Source organism: Vanessa atalanta, chromosome 19, assembly GCF_905147765.1.
Source record: "Vanessa atalanta chromosome 19, ilVanAtal1.2, whole genome shotgun sequence".
In the NCBI taxonomy this organism is placed as follows: Eukaryota; Metazoa; Arthropoda; class Insecta; order Lepidoptera; family Nymphalidae; genus Vanessa; species Vanessa atalanta.
In genome coordinates, this window is record NC_061889.1 from 661,241 (window position 1) to 678,406 (window position 17,166).

General features: G+C 44.7%; 1 protein-coding gene across 1 annotated transcript in view; it reads right to left on the reverse strand.

Annotated features, from left to right (window-relative positions):
* Positions 1-2,113: 2,113 nt before the first annotated feature.
* The window catches only part of LOC125071554 (protein unc-79 homolog), a 29,758-nt gene continuing 14,705 nt past the window's right edge, over positions 2,114-17,166 (reverse strand). Inside the window, exons 22-56 of the mRNA XM_047681874.1 lie at positions 16,745-16,882; positions 16,357-16,503; positions 16,139-16,275; positions 15,455-15,637; positions 15,101-15,257; positions 14,647-14,869; positions 14,477-14,599; positions 14,260-14,400; positions 13,228-13,360; positions 12,835-12,966; positions 11,981-12,086; positions 9,578-9,718; positions 9,300-9,498; positions 9,145-9,226; positions 8,850-8,955; positions 8,629-8,721; positions 8,056-8,135; positions 7,521-7,624; positions 7,230-7,340; positions 6,992-7,154; positions 6,608-6,699; positions 6,133-6,214; positions 5,920-6,059; positions 5,703-5,804; positions 5,171-5,309; positions 4,609-4,763; positions 4,314-4,441; positions 4,031-4,243; positions 3,732-3,960; positions 3,498-3,664; positions 3,228-3,415; positions 3,006-3,147; positions 2,605-2,793; positions 2,403-2,525; positions 2,114-2,323 (exon numbers count right to left, since the gene is read on the reverse strand). Of these exons, the coding sequence (XP_047537830.1) occupies positions 2,174-2,323; positions 2,403-2,525; positions 2,605-2,793; positions 3,006-3,147; positions 3,228-3,415; positions 3,498-3,664; positions 3,732-3,960; positions 4,031-4,243; positions 4,314-4,441; positions 4,609-4,763; positions 5,171-5,309; positions 5,703-5,804; positions 5,920-6,059; positions 6,133-6,214; positions 6,608-6,699; positions 6,992-7,154; positions 7,230-7,340; positions 7,521-7,624; positions 8,056-8,135; positions 8,629-8,721; positions 8,850-8,955; positions 9,145-9,226; positions 9,300-9,498; positions 9,578-9,718; positions 11,981-12,086; positions 12,835-12,966; positions 13,228-13,360; positions 14,260-14,400; positions 14,477-14,599; positions 14,647-14,869; positions 15,101-15,257; positions 15,455-15,637; positions 16,139-16,275; positions 16,357-16,503; positions 16,745-16,882 (4,938 nt within the window). The 3' untranslated portion in view covers positions 2,114-2,173. The remainder of the gene's footprint in view (positions 2,324-2,402; positions 2,526-2,604; positions 2,794-3,005; positions 3,148-3,227; positions 3,416-3,497; positions 3,665-3,731; positions 3,961-4,030; positions 4,244-4,313; positions 4,442-4,608; positions 4,764-5,170; positions 5,310-5,702; positions 5,805-5,919; positions 6,060-6,132; positions 6,215-6,607; positions 6,700-6,991; positions 7,155-7,229; positions 7,341-7,520; positions 7,625-8,055; positions 8,136-8,628; positions 8,722-8,849; positions 8,956-9,144; positions 9,227-9,299; positions 9,499-9,577; positions 9,719-11,980; positions 12,087-12,834; positions 12,967-13,227; positions 13,361-14,259; positions 14,401-14,476; positions 14,600-14,646; positions 14,870-15,100; positions 15,258-15,454; positions 15,638-16,138; positions 16,276-16,356; positions 16,504-16,744; positions 16,883-17,166) is intronic.

Sequence of the window (17,166 nt, forward strand, 5' to 3'; positions counted from 1 at the left end):
GTGGGCGATGGACCTAATTACTCAATTATTAAATAATTGCTAGCAGATTTAAAAGATCATTATACGGTACATATTTATATATTATAATTATATATATTTATATATTATAATTATATATATATATATATTAGCATGTATATTTTACATGGAAAATACAACCTATTTTCAATTGCCTTACGAAAGCGCTGATATACATTCATATTGTCATATATGAAAACAAATACTACATCGACATACTCTTGAGATTATTCAATTTTACAAATTAGTATAAATAATTAAATGATTTTTAAATATTAAAGCGCTCTTAACACCACCTACCCACGGGTTGATATGGGTACCTTTGTTTTACATTGCAGACATTTATATTTTTCAGAGAACATTTTCAATCAATCCTTCAATCACCAGCATATTGTGGTCCACTCCTGGACATTAGCGTCTCAGTTACGTGTTACGCTAAATCAGCATCCTAGGGCTACTGCTGAGCATTGTTTCTTGATAGTAGGGCTTTGTGCAAACCCCTTTAGTGAAGTACCACTTATCATCATATATTTTAATGTCAAACATTAATACTTAGTATTGTTGTAATCGGTTCGAATGATGAGTGAGCCGGTGTACACAAGGGACATAACATAATGTTCCCAAGATTAGCGGCGCATCGGTTATGAAAAAAAAATGGTTAATATTTCTTATAGCGCTAATGTCTGTGGGCGCAGGTGCCCACTTATCATCAGACGGCACATTCGCCTGTCCGCCTACCTACATATACTATAGAAGAAAAAGTACTTTTCTAGGAACGAACGTGTTACGTTAAATTCCCAACTCGAAGAAAGCTAACTATTAATCTGACCTGGGATTTCTAGACTACTAGAGAAAAAAGCAGTTGACTTAACCGTGTAGTTAAGGATTATTATGAGTTTCGACTTATGTAATGCGATACTTACGTTAAGGTCGTTTCACACGCCGCGGCGCGCACGCGACGCTTGTGTGGGATGTGTCGCTAATTATGGAAACCGGCACATTTTCACAGAGTCGAATATCATGAAGTTCTCGTATCTTGATTTGAATTATTCCTCCGTATGTGTATATGTAAGGCCGATTTTGATGGTTTTTTGTTATTTCATATTAAGCCACCAAGGGACTCAAAAATGTAAATTATATAACATTCTTATGCCAACTGTAGAAAGTCGGGCGGGCAGCTAGTATTATGAAGTCCAATGATGCTTTATTTACAACTGATTGAACTATTTTGTCTTGAATATGTTGTTATTAAAATACAATTTGTTCTTGGTGGTAGGGCTTTGTGCAAGTCCATCTGGTTAGGTACCATCCACTCATCACCTGTTCTACCATCAAATAGCAATACTCAGTATTGTTGTGTTCCGGTTTGCAGGATGACCTAGTATAACTAGAGGCACAAGGGACGTAACTTAACTGCTAAGGTTAGTTTAGTCTCCTCTCTCTTTGTTTTTTAGGAGAATGTTTCGTGAGTATTTCACGGCTCTATTTCAATGTGGTTAAATGGACGCACATGCGACAGAATTTCAATAAAATTTGAAATATGCAGGTTTCCTTATATTTTTCGCAATCATCGGTAATCTCTCTTTAATTCATTATTTTTATTGTAACTTTATTTTTATTTTTAGAGGTTTATAATTGTTACGTTTTTATTAACCCTTAAGCCGTATCTTTTGCCTAAGTTTATGCTTGTTTAGTTTCTTTTATAATTATTATTATTAATTTAAGAGTGTATTACTTTTTATTGTAATTCAATAGTGCTGTAAATACCTGTAGTGGTGTATCACACTGCATTGGTCTGTGTACTTTTGATCGAATTGTTTTTGTGAATATGCCGATGGTGTTTTAAATAAATAAATAAATAATTCGGTAACTTATTTAGTACAATCATGAATTCTTATACAAAAAATGTTATTTATTAAAACTCTTTTGATTATATTAAAATATTTTACAAAAATAAATAATAATGTCGTGTCACTCGATGCCTATAATTACACTGGCTAACTCAGCCCGTGTACCGGAATACAGAGTATTGTCAATTCTCGACGAGTCCCTGGGGGGGAGGGAAATCTTTACAAGTGAAACGTTTTAATGATGGAACAATGTTTTAAATGAATTTAATATATCAATATCTCCTACGATAACAGTGCAGGGGCGCTCATATAAAGTAGAAGGAGTGCGGCTGCAGCTCCAGCTGCGCCAGGCGCGCCAGCAGGCGGTACAGGCGCCGGTGCTCCAGCGCGCCGCTCGCGCGCGCCGGCCGCAGCTCGCCGCAGCACTGCAGCCGGCTCTGCACGTGCCGCGGCATCTGCACACGCACACACACACTCACACACACACACACGCACGCACGCACGCACGCACGCACGCACGCGCGCCCTACTCACGGTGAACAGCGGCGAGTGCAGGATGGGCGCCCACAGCGGGAGCAGCTTGTTGAGGACGGTCGAGTTGCACTCCAGCAGAGACTCCAGGAGGCTGAGGAAGTGCAGGTTCACCGTTTCGGCCAGCTGGAATGGTAAGCATTCGTAATACCGGGAATGGTTTGCGAGAAAACAAGTCTGACCGATGGCAGCCGTTAAGTCGTACCAGTCGCGAGGCGTGCGTGAGCTGCGCCAGCGTGGGCACCAGCTTGCACCAGAAGTGCAGCAGCAGGTCGTGCGCGTTGGCGCGCTGCGCGTACAGCGTCCACAGCTGGCACAGCACGAAGGCGGCGCACAGCGCGCTCATGCGCTGCGAGCTCTCCGCGCCGGACTCCACGTACGACGACATGATGCTCTGCGGCGGAACAGCGCTCATCAGGCCTGGTACTCCTCAGGCTCACTCCACACCTCATATCGTACATAAGCATACATTCATACTTGTACTTTTAATTTGAGATTCATCCAACTACATCGCATGCAGTCAACTTGTGACGATTTTTATCGAACTCCGTATTTCGAATTATTTAACGTAATATGCCGACAGGTTGCGTGGAACGACGCGGGTACCTGTATGAGGTCGGTGAGGTGGCACGTGGCGTCGAGCGGCACGGGCAGCTGCAGCGGGTGGTGACGAGCGTTGCTGAGCGCCCCCAGCACCACCCACGACACCTGCCGCACCCGCCCCACGCACTCGTTCACGTCACGCGACCTAGCGACAAATACAGGATCACAAGCTGTCATCTATTATGGTCACATTTTTAAAAATATTTGAATGATAAGTGGAGTTACCCCGGCAAGGACGTGGCCAGCCACGGCAGCACGTGCCGGGCCGGGCCGCGGTCCTGCTTGCCGCGACTCTGCTCCAGCGCCAGCTCCATGGCCACGTACTGCGCGATGCCGCCCTTCACGATGGCGCCCAGCGTGTCCTCGTTCAGACAGATGAGGTTGCGATTCACTATCGACTTCGAGACCGAACCCTGATGGTGAAATATTAAGTTCAAATTGTCGCATAGGAGGCATTAATATTTGACGTCACTGAGACGTCGAGGTAGCGGCGACCTTAATCTTGTTTAGCAGGTGCGGGTCGTGCAGCAGCTCCAGCATGTCAGGCAGATGCGGGCGCATGCAGTCGACGGGCCCGCCGGCCAGCTCGCGCGCGTCGGCCCCGCCCGCCAGCAGCTCGCCCGCCTGCAGCTGCGGCGGCAGCAGCAGCGTCGCGCCGTGCCCTGCCAGCGGACACACGGCTGAATCTCAGGCGCTCGCGTCCCTCGCGGGAGGCGGGCGAACACTCACCCTGCAGCACGAACTGCAGCAGGATGAACAGGTTGTCGTCGGGCACGGTGGTCTTGGTGCGCAGCGCGTGCAGCAGCTCGTAGACCAGCACGCGGCACAGCAGCAGCTTGTCGCGGTCGCGCGCGAAGGCCCGGATGCAGCCGGCGCTCACCTCGCTCACCACGGACAGCCGCACCGTGAAGTTCTGGATCGCGTAGCTCACGATCTTCGACATCGGCTCCAGCAGGCTCTGCGGGAAGCGGGAGAGCGTCACGAACGTTCGGGCGGCGCGGCCGAGGGGCGTGCGGTGGGGGGGGCACCTTGTGGTGGGTGGCGGCAGGCACGCGCAGCGCGGCGGCGCACACGCGCAGCAGCGGCAGCGCGTCGTCCAGCTGCGGCAGCTGCAGCGCCACGGCGCGCAGCAGCGCCTCGAGCGCCGCCAGCAGCGCGCTGCAGGCGCTGAGCGGGCCCAGCGCCTCGGGCGCCAGGCACTCCAGGTACATGGCCATGTTGCCCGCGATGACGCCCATTTGCTGCGGCCGAAACGCTCGATCAGTATGATGCCGGAGAGAGGCGCGCTGTCGAGGCGGCGGCGAGACTCACGTCGATGGGCAGGGTCTTTTTCGAGTTGAGATGCTCGATGAGCAGCTGTAGCGGGCCGCACGGGTACAGCTCGTTGAAGTCCACGAACGCTTGTGCCACGCTCTTGAAGAACATTTGCCTCTGCTTCTCTGAAATTCATTTTCATTTAATTTAAAAAAAAAAAACATAATCGATTCGCATTTGACAAATATGAACACAAGCCCGAAAGTATTGTCACTCAAAGACACTTCCCAACGTCACGTCGAAACATTGATGTAATTTAAAAGTTACAGTATTTGTGTAACTTTTAACTTACCGGGTGTCCGCTGCAGGAAGAGCTGCAGGAACACGTTGTTGGGGGCGAGCTGGTGCAGCACACAGCGCAGGAACTGGTGCGCCACGAACACGGCGCTGCCCGGCAGGCGGGTGCTGCTCTCCGCCTGCCACGAGTAGCTGCCCAGCTGCACCACTCTGTCGACGAAAACATATTCATAACCTCCCAAAGGAATAAACCTTATATTTTACTAGTTATCGGCCGCGGCTTTACTCGCGTTTTAGAGGTTAGTCATTTGTTGTTAGGTATAAAAAAATATTCATTTATAATATTGTGTAAGATTATTTTAAAAGTTTTAATTATTATTTATTATCATCGACTTTTGACTTCTAAAGCCAACGTGATTTTGACAGTGTTGGACACTTTCGAGAATGTTACATACATTAAGTCTTCGCTGGCAGTTCCAGCGACGAACGCGTGAGTGTTACCCAACTAATTCCTAAGGGTATATTATAAGGAAAATCATACATTATGTCTCGATATAGCCGAATTGTATCTTGTACACATTATAAATTTTGGGGGTCACTAGCAACGTGTACGGTACCGCGTGACGCTGTGCAGTAGCGCCGGCAGCAGCGCAGCGGCAGCAGCAGGCTCCCGTCGCACGAAGGTGGCCAGCACGATCACACACAGGCCCAACTCCTCGTCGCTGTACTGCTCCATGGCACCCCCGCACTCGCCACCTGCACCGACATATACTCATACTGGTGTTCCACCGAGGGCTCCCGGGGGCTCAAACTCAGTCAAATATCAAAAGAGATTTTAGATAAGCGATTTAAAATAAATTTTAATACGTTTAAGTGAAGCATGCATTGTGTGCGGCGATCGTCCACGTTTTTGCTTGAATAAAATTGTTTTCCGACTTGGTGACCTCAATTACCTGAAAACCTCATTTAAATGAAATTTTTAATGACACAGAGTATACATCTGCTCAGTCAGGATTGGAGTTCGTCGAAAACAATTCGCATTAATTTTTTTCATTCATGGAGCTCTTCAAAATGAGACCAAAACCGAGACTATCGCGCCACAATCGCTGGGAAAATAGTATAAGTGAGGCTGGGCTTAGCGAGGCGCACAGCGGTAGCGCAGCGTGTGGTCGGGGCGGCGCGCGTCGGCGTGCGCGTGCGCGGCGCGGCGCGCGGCGCGGCGCGTGCCCGCCCACCAGCCCTGCCCGCTGTCTGCGCACACGCATACATTATTCAATTTAAATTTAATTACTTCATTTCTTATTATTTTTTATTTACTTTGAATTTATAATATATATATATATAATAATAAGCCAGACGGGCTCACAGAAATTCAAAAAGATTTGAAACAAAGTCGAAGTCTCCCGAGGGAGGAGGCGCGCCGTACCGACGGACACGGTGGACAGCGGGCGCGGCGCGGGCGGGGAGCCCAGCTGCGCCGCCTGGCGGGACAGGCGCCGCGGGGAGCTGCGGGTGTTCACGGGGACATTATAGGGACATTTTACACGCATTAGACCCTAGACGCCGGGAGGACACTCACCGCGGCTGCTCGCGCGGCTCGGCGGGTCGGGGTTCGTGGTCGCTGGAGTCCGTCCGCTCCGTGGAATCATCTGAAAACACGTCTTTTCCCCTGTTCAAGTCGCATTCGTCAAATGAGCAAGCTTCAGCTTAAAATAGACACAATAATATAATCCACGTATGAATGACTTCAGTGCTCACAGGATGTCTTAGGGTGCGTGAATGTAAAAATAAAGTCCAAATTAAATATATGCCATGCACGCCGATAACTTAACGTGGAGAGGAACGTCTAGGTGTGTGATACAAATCGTTGCTTACTCCTGTTATTAATTTTTGGTTACAAACAATATTTTTTTGTATATTCATAATTTGATGTCTGCAATGCATATTTGTCCTGAATAAACCTTGTCTTATTTCATTATAATATTGGGTCGCTCACTGGAATTGGAATATGCTCTTTTTTTAACAATTAGACTAATGTATAATTACAAACTCACCAGGAACATTGAGGGCCTCTCTCACTCTGTCTACGAGCGCGTTGAATACTGGGTACTGTTCCTTGTTAGGCTTAGGGCCGATGGGCAGAAGTCTGAAAAATAATTTGATATTATATGAGATGAGACTTAATTAGGCTATAATGGTGATTTGTTAAATTTATCACAAAAACTGCGTCATCGATTCCTATAACAAGTTTCACGCCTCTCGAAAGCGAGAAGGCCCAGTGGTTAGAAAACGTGCTCTTAGCCGAAGATTTGGAATTTATTCAGCAATGTGGTAAAATGTACAGTCGATTAGGCTAAGAATTGTTCGCGTTAAGCTCATACATCCTAGCCTAGGGTAGTACATCTGTTAAATAATTAGCTGATAGCAAGCGTCGCGACCTCTCCGGCGCGGGCGGCGCCATGTGGAAGGCGTGTATGTGCGCGTGCGCGTGGGCGTGCGCGTGCGCGTGCGACAGCGAGTGCACGTGCGCGTGGGGGGGCGGCGCGCTCCACCCCAGCTCCATCTTCGACAGCGGCGACTCGGGCGACGCGTACGCCACGCCTGGGGGCGACAAGTGTGGTGTAACATCGACCCGGACCGAGGTGCAGGGGCGGCACGGGCCCCCCGGGCGCTCACCGGGGCTCCGGAGCAGCGCGTGGTGCGCGGGGGGCGCGGGGGGCGCGGGCGGCGCGTGCAGCGCGTCCCCGTTGGAGGACGCCGCCGTGTCGGGCGACGTGCTGCTGCCCACTGCAACACACCCTGCTGTAACCTTGGCACTGACTCACTGATGAGCTGAACGAAAACAGCGACGGATAGGTAGCTCAGAGTTGAACGTATTTAAAGTATATACTGCAAATAAATAAATCAATTATTTGTCTTAAAGGTACTACCTGAAAGTTGACTATATCTTATAAAGAGATGACCCACCTACGATCCTCTTCTGTTTGCCGAGCAACCTAGTCCTCGGAGAGTTCTGGTGAAACTGATCCGGCCATATCTCCACCGAATGCCCGCTCATTGGCGTCGATTTCCTGACAACATTTACATTGGCATGTATACCAGTCCAAAGAAGTCCCACCAGCCTGCGTAAGATCGGCAATGGCGTTTCCAGTTCGGGTTAGTGACTAAACACAAGTGTGGCATAGTTGTATGCGTCACATGTTTGTGATGATATTTGCTTCGCAGTAAAGGAAATCATCGTGAGGAAAATTCCAATCTTCTCCTAACGACTCAACACTTAAATTTTGACTTTGCTCAGGAATGGGACTTTTATGGGAGTTATTTATATTTTAGGATTTTTTATCAGTGTTTTTTTCTACAACTACTGCTACTTTGTAAAGAGTTTTAAAAAGTTTTAAAAGAGCCAATTCGTTAAAAAACTAATATTTATATATACAAACGGGCGGTTTGATTCAAAAGTTGTTAGAAGCATAAAGTGCATATTGTACATTATTACACTTACAAATTTGAAGAGTCACTGCCGATGGAGACCGACGAGCTAGTTGAAAGCTGTTGAGCTGACCTCGACCCAACAGCAGGCTGCTGCGTACCCCATAGTATATCGAGTTAGGAATTGACATATTTAGAGACAAAACTTCCCAATTCGACAAGAGTAAAAATACATTACAAAAATAGAATGAGATTGAATTTTTCGAACTACTATTTGGCTTTTGAACAAAACCGTCTGAGTTACTCCTCAGACTTATCATATATTCTAGCAACAAGCAGAATTAATTAGTATTACAATTGTTATGCCTCGATTTGAAGGGTAAGTGAGTAACTACGGGCACAAGGGACATAACAACTCAGTTGCCAAGATTGTTAGTGCAGTACGCCCAACAGAAATGATAAAAGTAATCTATGTACTTACATATATTAATATGATAATGTAAGGAAAGGTTAGTAGGTATGTAACGCGTTACGTTACGAAGCGGTTTACGCCCCCCCCCCCCATAAGATACTATCACTTAAAAAAAAAGTGTAAAAATAAATGAAAGTTATTATTAATTAAAGTTTAACTATTAAAAGTACTTACGACTCTACTGATAGTCGGGTAGGGAGATACGACTGCCTGTGCGTGACACACGTTGGGCGGGTCTTCGTAGTGCGACGGCTCGTCAAACGAACCCTGCACGTTACGGAATTAATGTTTATATTATATAATATATAACACATATATTCAGAAGGAAGTTCTCAAGTTTATATTTCTTACGGTTACACTGTCTATGGGTGGTCTGAATAATAAGGAATACTCACAGGTGCAGTGCTCCCGTGCACAGTGGTGTCCGACTTGTCACTGGTCTCCGGGATGGCGATCAGCTCGCTCTCGGACGACTCCTGCTCCAGACTCCACTGCTGGTATCTTTAATAAAAAAATTATAAACCAAAAAAACAAAAGCTATTAACAATTTATAAATTGTTAAATTAGCTTTTGAGATTAAGTTCGTATTTTGTGACGAAATTTTGTCGTTTTATTGATAAAACGTACTATTTTATTTCATTTATGGTTTTTTTTTGTCTTGTCTAGGTGTCTAAGTAAAAGGCAACTCACTTAGGAGGTTCAGGCGGGTCTGGCCAGTGCGCCGGGGACTTCGTAGTCGCGTCTTCGGTCTTCGGCACCGGCTCGCGATTCTCTACAATCAATGTTTGATATAATTTAAAAATGCTCATTCAAAGGCTATCGGAGCCGGTGCAAAAATAACGAACCCCTCGCACGATGAGGCACGGTGTGCGAGTGCTGGGGAAACGGCTGCTGGTGCTGCTGCGGCTGGTGCTGCTGGTGCTGCGGCAGCAGCAGCACCGGCGGGATGCGCTTACACTGGTGGTGCTGCGCCTCCACGGACTGCAGCACGCAGCGCACCAGCGAGCCCATCAGCGTGCACAGCGGACCGTTGCTGTAGTGGTACTGCGGGGGAGGGACGAGGACACGAGACTTTGATAATGGAACTTCCACACGGTCCGGGTGAGAGAATGCGGGGCCTGACCTTGTAGAGCAGCACGAGCAGCGCCATGAGCCAGTGGCGGCGCACGTGCGGCTCCAGCGCCGCCAGCGAGTGCGCGCCCGCGCCGCCCGCGCCGCCCGCGCCCCCCGCGCCCCCCGCCGCCACGGCCGGCCGCGCGCAGTGCTGCGGGCGGTTAGTCGTCGGTTACGTCTAAGTCCACGTACTCCGAGGTACCTCAATCATTCAGCGAGAGACTTTGCCGGGTATCTTTTGTAAGCCATACGTGTACTAGTTTACAAATAATAATAACGCTCTAAATTATTATATAAACTTGCTCTAAACGATTAATAATTTAAACTTCCAACAGTAGAGATATTTTGGTTAACCCGATAGGATCCCTTTAAAACCAAACTGTATAAGCCCCGCAAGTTGATATTGCGATGGAACCTTGTCACAATAACAGCTGCGTGACGTCATCCGTCGCAAAAAAGTACAGATAGCAAAAAAAAAAATAATAAAAAGTAAATAAGCTAGGGTTATGGGTTTATTTGTAAGGCTCTAGAAAGACAGACTGCATTCCGACTGCAAAATTGCAGTTCATTAATGTGTGGGTTATGTGGTAAATAATTATAAATAAAACCAGGTTGGTATGTAAAAAGTGTATGTTTATTTAAAATATTAGCCTATTTTTTCAATCCCACTCATATTGTCTTCCAAATCAGAACTACTTTCTGTATCAGTTGTTTCAGATTCACTGTCGTCTGCCGTATTTATGATAATTAACTCATCAGTTATTCTATCTTTCTGCCAATATTCCTCTTCGAGTCTTTTCACGTGGTTTACTTCCTTACGCCAGTCACCTGGAGTTATTGATGCCAACGCCTCCAACGTCAAAGATTCAATTCGACTCTCTAACTGCTCCACATTCTTTTCTGACACCCTCATTTTGACTAGGTTCCAGATGTACTCAATAGGGTTGAGGTCGCAGTTGTACGGCGGCAATCTAACGACCTCATGGCCATTGTCAGCTAATAACTTGTCGATTTTATAATTTTTTGGCGGTTTGTGCTGTTTAATTAATAAATATAGTTCTGGTTTTGTACTCTCGCTGGGAAATTCGATGTTGTTAGCTTGTAGCCACTCAACCATCACCTGTTTTCTATTATTCATGTTTGGTGGCTTATTCTCTTCCTTACTGTGATAAGGGGCGTTGTCCATCACAATTATGGAGTTGCGGGGTATATTGGGTAGTAATTTTTCTATAAGCCACTTTGTAAAATTCTCCGCATTCATTTGGTCGTGATAATCCCCCGTTTTGGTGTCTGCCTTAAACATTAAAAGGGCATTGTCAACAAAGCCAGTTTCGCTTCCCGCGTGAACTATTATCCATCGGCGGCCGGGGCTGTCGTTCCATCTCACTCCAACATCGGTTGCTGTTTGCCAACATTTTTTTACTGTGTAGTGCGCGTGTATCCACGTTTCGTCGAGATAAATAACGGGTCTTTTGTTAGCACCAAGCGAGTCATTTTGTTTCATACGGCGTAAATATTTAGCCCTCCACGCTTGTATTTGGGGTCTTTCAATTAGAGCCAGTCTTTTTTGATAACATCTTTTAAATTGGTAGCCTAAATCACTTTTAATTATTTTTCTTAATGTAGTTTCACTACCAGTATAATTAAGGTCTACTTTTGCAGCCGCCAAGATTTTGCGCATTGTAGGAATTTCTTTTCTCACCGTATACATTGAATGAATGATATTTCTTAATGCTGTTAGTGAAAATCCGTCGAAATATTCCTTCCTTTGCCTTTTTGCTTTGGTAGGAGTTCTCATTTTGCTGCCACTTGCTGTTGCTGACTCATGCTCTCGTCGTAATTTCGTCACAGTATTTTTTGCAACGCCTGTGGCACAAGCCACCCGTTCCGTGACTTTGGTAGAATTTTGTAAAATATTCAAAATGTCTATTACTAGTTGCTTCGACATTAAAATGTCCTCAGTGGTGTCCGAAGCACTTTTTAAGGCACGGTTTATATTTTGGATAACTAACTTAGAGTCCTCTTTCTCTTTTACAAAATAATTGTCCACTTTAATTATCATTTCACGAGCACGACTGTTAATTAATTTCTTACTCATTTTAACGGGTAACAGGTAACAAAACTAAACAACAAAACTTAACAATAAAACAGGATAACAAAAACAAAAAGCTATAGGTAACAAGTACTCGATGCACGTAAGCGCGGGCTGGCCCTGCGAACGGTACTGACGGTGCGCGTCGACGACGTCACCAAAATGGCCGCCAATCGCAATATCAACTTGCGGGGATAGTAATTCTTAACTTAATACGTAAAAACATAAAACAGTTCTTGAAGTTCCTAGATTGGGAACGAGGTTTGTACCAATATTATCACCGTTGGCCATACCAGATAATTAAATAAACCGAATACCGACCTGCAATAACATCAGCGTGGGCTCAGCGATGCTGGCCCCCATCACGTGGTTCTGATCCAACACTTGAGGCAGATTCGCCATAAACGCGTTGAATATTGAAGACAGCCTAAAAAATTAAAACAGCTACTTATAGAATTACTAGAGATCTATTTATATTTAGAATAAAATAAAAAAATATAATTGCACTTCAAAAGATTAAACATCAGTCAGTCATAAATCATTAATGAGATTAATGGTATGTTCAAAAGCTGATGAGAACGATATCTTCCAGACAACTTTTGGATAAAGGAGATTAACAAAGCTCAAATACAATTACTGTTTAAAATAAATATTTATTGTAAACAATCTAACAATTTTTTCCAGGGTGCAGACTTTACTTGGAAATACTTTTAACTTGAGGCGATAATATCAAACGTGACTTAACGACTATAGTCTTTATCGCTGTTAAAATATTAACCAAAGATTAACTTATAAATAATGCTGTATATTATTCTTCCAAATGGAAAATCAATTGAGTCAGAAAGAGATAATCAGTATTTAACAAAATACCCACAAAGCGACTTTTAAGTAATTTCGTCTTCTTTTCCAAGTAATAGAGTTTGGTCAATGCACCTTCATTAGATGTAAATCTTCTCAGTTATCAGATAATCAGTCAATGTTAATGGATAGGTACAGTACCCGCTAAGCTAGTTCTTAAATGACCCATTATCCTCAAATTTTAGGGATCATTTTGGTTCAAGTTTTTTTGCACCACAGTATTTCACTACGAATATACAGATCTTAGTCAATATCTTCTAAAATACTAAAAGTTAGTAATAATGTGACTATTAATTTAGATGCATTTGAAAACTTACCGAAGCGTATGCGGCGATATTGTAAAATACTTTTCCACGGAATTATATCCAAGCAACAAGAACAGATGCCGTAAAACTAATTCCTGGGTCTTCTGAATCGTTTTGTCTTCAGTTGGATGAGCTTGATCCGATCTATAGTTACAATAATTATTTGAAATTTAACTTGAAGGTATTCATAATGGTGATATTAAATAATTTAGTTAAGTTTAATGTCAACAAAGATTGACTACAAAGTGTTGTATAAGATAAAAAATAATAATTTAAATTTTCGTTACTTCTTGGTCCATTTTCTATAAGTTTATTGATTTAGTTAATCAAAGGATAATTGTAGTATTTTTATAGTTGTTAAAAACTTGCACTTGGATCTTAAATTAGGTTGTTACAAACAAATACCTTGACAAGAACTGCATCAATAGGAAGACCAACAGATTAGTGGTTTCCTTATCAGCCTCCTCTAGGTCGGCTGCTTTGGGTACAACCGTTGTCAGGGTTTCTTCTGATCGCCCGGAAAGAGAATGAATCCCATCTGATAATCCAAAAAAACTTTCTTTTCTTCCTCTAAGATTGTGAACTAACTTTAATGATACTTCTTTATTATTATAATCAGTGTTGTTGAGGGGAATAAGGATGACATTGTCACATGTATAATTATTTCAACCAAAATCATTTCATCCAAATTAGATCGGTAGGTATTTAGTTAGATGTATGATTAGAATGTAAATATAATAAATGTCATCTTTCGATGTAATATTCTAATATTAATAAGCAATACTATAAGAACTTTATGTCCTAAGTTTTATGAAAGCTCCAGAAATCAGTACTAGGAACTTGCTTGAATATTTTATATTTGTATTCAACAATATAAGGATAATTTTGCTAAGCGTTTATTTGGATGCAACTTGTGATGGTGATTCCTAAAGCTTCGACGCTATGGATTTTTAATTTAGAGGATTTATGTGATGATAAATTCTTTCACATGTTATGGCAAATTTTGAGCTAAACTTTGTCGTCACCACTAAATCCCTTCGAGACATTTTATATTTAATAATCATAATGGGCCCACAATACCTTCATATAAACGAGGAGAAAATTTAATTCCAGAGCATTCGTAATTTAAAAAAATAGTGACTGCTATGTATACATTTTTTTTATTGTTATATCTGTAGCTCCACAGACACGTTGTCTGTGTCTTTGGTGTATCTAATGGGTAGTTTGTATTTTTTTTTAATTTTACTGTACCTGCATGTTTTTATTACTATGCAGCAACGAAATTTAAATTTGGGGACTACATTTTTTTGAGCTAAATATGATACTCTAAGTAAAATACACCAACCATTTATTGGTTTATGGCCTTCACTCAGGCGTAAGGCAATCGCCACCCATACTTAGTCTGCTGAGGTGGGTAGGGCCGAGCGCGAGCGTCACCTGGAGCGTGCGGCGGCGCGGGCGGCGGCGCGTGCGGCGGCGCGTGCGGCAGCAGGCCCAGGCCCAGGCCGAAGCGCGACGTCTTGCGCTTGAGCAGCGGCGCCGAGTACTGGCGCGCGTAGACCTTGTCGCGCTCGCCGCCTGCGCGCACGCACACGTTACAGGCGGGGGCGGGGGCGGGGGCGGGCTGTGGGCGGCGGCGCGGCGCCGTACTCACCGCGGGCGCGCGCGGGCGGCGGCACGGCGGCGGGCGCGGACACGGTGCGCTTGTACGGCCACTTGGCGCCGAACGACGCCGCCAGCGAGCGCGCCGCGCCCCGCACGCCCGCCGCGCGCCGCCCTGCGCCGCAATGCCCGTTAGCACGCCACGCCAGCCGAGCGACCCGCCACGCTCCCGTCGCCACTCACCTCGCCCGTTCGCCGCCTCGGCGCTCCGGTTCGAGTTGATCTGCGCCTCCAGGAACAGCGCCTCGAACCGGTTCAGGAAGAACTCCCAGGTGAGGATGCGTCGGTCGCTGAGGGTGTTGTGCAGCTGGTAGACGGACTGCAGGATCATGGGCCGGTCGACCACGACCAAGTCGAACTGCGTCTCCAGGCAGTAGAGCAGCAGCTGGTGACAAATCGATGGAATCCGGTACCGATTGGATCCTTTAACTGGTGGCAATTTCTTACTTCAATTGATTGATATCACTGTATACTGAAATCATATACCGAAATCATGTCAAAGATTTTTGGACAATTTGATGCAAAAAGTTGCTACGATTTAAAATTAACTTTTTAGTTGATATGAAAAAGCAATATTGTAAGTAAATTGAAGAACAAAAGAAAGAAACATGAATACATCGATGGCGTTATCGTGTATGGTGCCGATGTAAAGCGTGGCGCGCTGCGCGACGTACACGCTGATGTCGTCCATACTGGAGATGAGGTAGCAGAACGCAGTGGCCAACGCAGTTTGAAGCGGCAGACTTGACTTTATGGGAGAGCCGTCCATGAACCTGTGGAGGAAATAAAATTGAGACCAACATCATTATTACTATTTACATATGCATGCAGATGCAGATAAGGCAACCTTGTGGTTTAAAAAGCTTTGCAGTTTAGTCGTTTTCAGAATTAATATAATCAAGTGGAAAAACTAATCTGCCATTTGAATAATAAAATGTTTCCAGTCAGCTAATAAATGTCGTCTAGTCACCTGATGAGCATGGTGACCCTTTCGACGGCGGTGAAGCGTTTGGTGGGGTCGGGGTGGTGGAAGGCGTCCCGCACGAGCGCACAGAACACGTCGGCGCCGCCCGCCAGCGTCACGCAGTGCAGCAGCACGGGCACGGCCACCGAGCTGATGTGCGACTGTGCCGCGTCGCACACGTTCCACAGGCTGCGTAAGAATACGCCAGCATTTTGACCAAAGCTTTGTAAGGAACAACCCGTAGCCCTTTCTTACGTTGTCAATATCTCGATAATAATATTAATAATAAAATATAAATAATATTGATAAAATTATATACATCTCCTAAGATAGGTTCAATTGTAGCTTAAGCTTAAAATGTAGCATAATGTTTTCGGGCCGCGTAGCAAAGTAAAAATTCGTAGGATCGATTCTGACCTCTTGGGCTATTGTCGTCCTCACTCCTAACACAAATGATAAGAACAATTGAAACGATGGGGGAATATTATTAATCCTTAATTTATTTAGGGCGTTGCTAGTATTATTTTTTTCAAAATCTAATAAGTCATGTCTTCTTGGTTATATTAGTCATCTCATGCACACTAAGAAACTTTGCGCTAATACGACAGTAATTTAGCTAAGGGGGGGGGGGGGGGAGCTGCTTTGAAATATTATATATGTATAATATACGAAGTATTAACAGATACTCACTTGTCAATAAGTAGATTTTCCTGACACCATATTAAAAATCCTTTGTGCTCAGCGAGCGCATCGGTGTTCAACACGAGAACTTGCAGACACTGCAGCAGGTGATACAGGACGTCGGGCCGCTTAGTATTTTTTAACTCCTATAAAAAACAAGACAACACAATTATATAGTTTTAATTTATAGTGATAATTGGAGTCAAAGTGTAGGACCACACTTTTACCTGCAGTAATTGATGTATGTACTGCAGCTCTTGAGGTAACTCCTCAATGCAAAAGTGAAACTTTCCAGCTGACGTGGGCCAAAAATTTGTCATATCCTCTTCTACCGATTCACCTTCGTGATCACCTAACAGGTTTGGCGTTGACACCTTGAAGAAATTAATAGTCGGTTTTATTGGCTTCAATTGGAAGTCCAGCGGATAGAATATATATACGTGTTTTAAGAGAAGAAGTTCCTACTTCTTTCCTCGAAGAGAAAATAGTTCCAAATTCAAACACAGATAAAACAAAGCTGAGGTTTCGTAATCATTAGTTACAATTTTATTTCATGTCACTGATGGGAATTATTTAAGGGATTCCTCGAATCTTCAGGTGTGGCATGCAACTCACGTTGGCCGTGGCGGTGGCCACGTCGGTGTCGGTGAGCGTGACGGAGTGCGCGGTGGCCACGGGCGGCTGCTCGGGCGGCGGCAGCGACACCGCCATGTCCAGCTGCTCCGTGATCGTCTCCACCGTCGCCGTCATTATCTACCGCCACCCACTCACGTTCATACTCACGCACGTGCTACAATGGTCTACTCAGCTCTACGTCGTAGCGACGATGACTTTAATATTTAGTATGCCGTCGAAATGTACGCACATTGAATGGATTGTTATGCAACAGTGCTAAGCCAAAAGTCTAATTAATTTTAATGAATTCTGAAGCGTGACACAAACGGGTCTATATTCAAAGGCTCTATCAACGATACCAGTTGATGGAGGCAATATATTGATATTTTTCTATGTGTTCCTTTTCGGTGATTTTTATTATC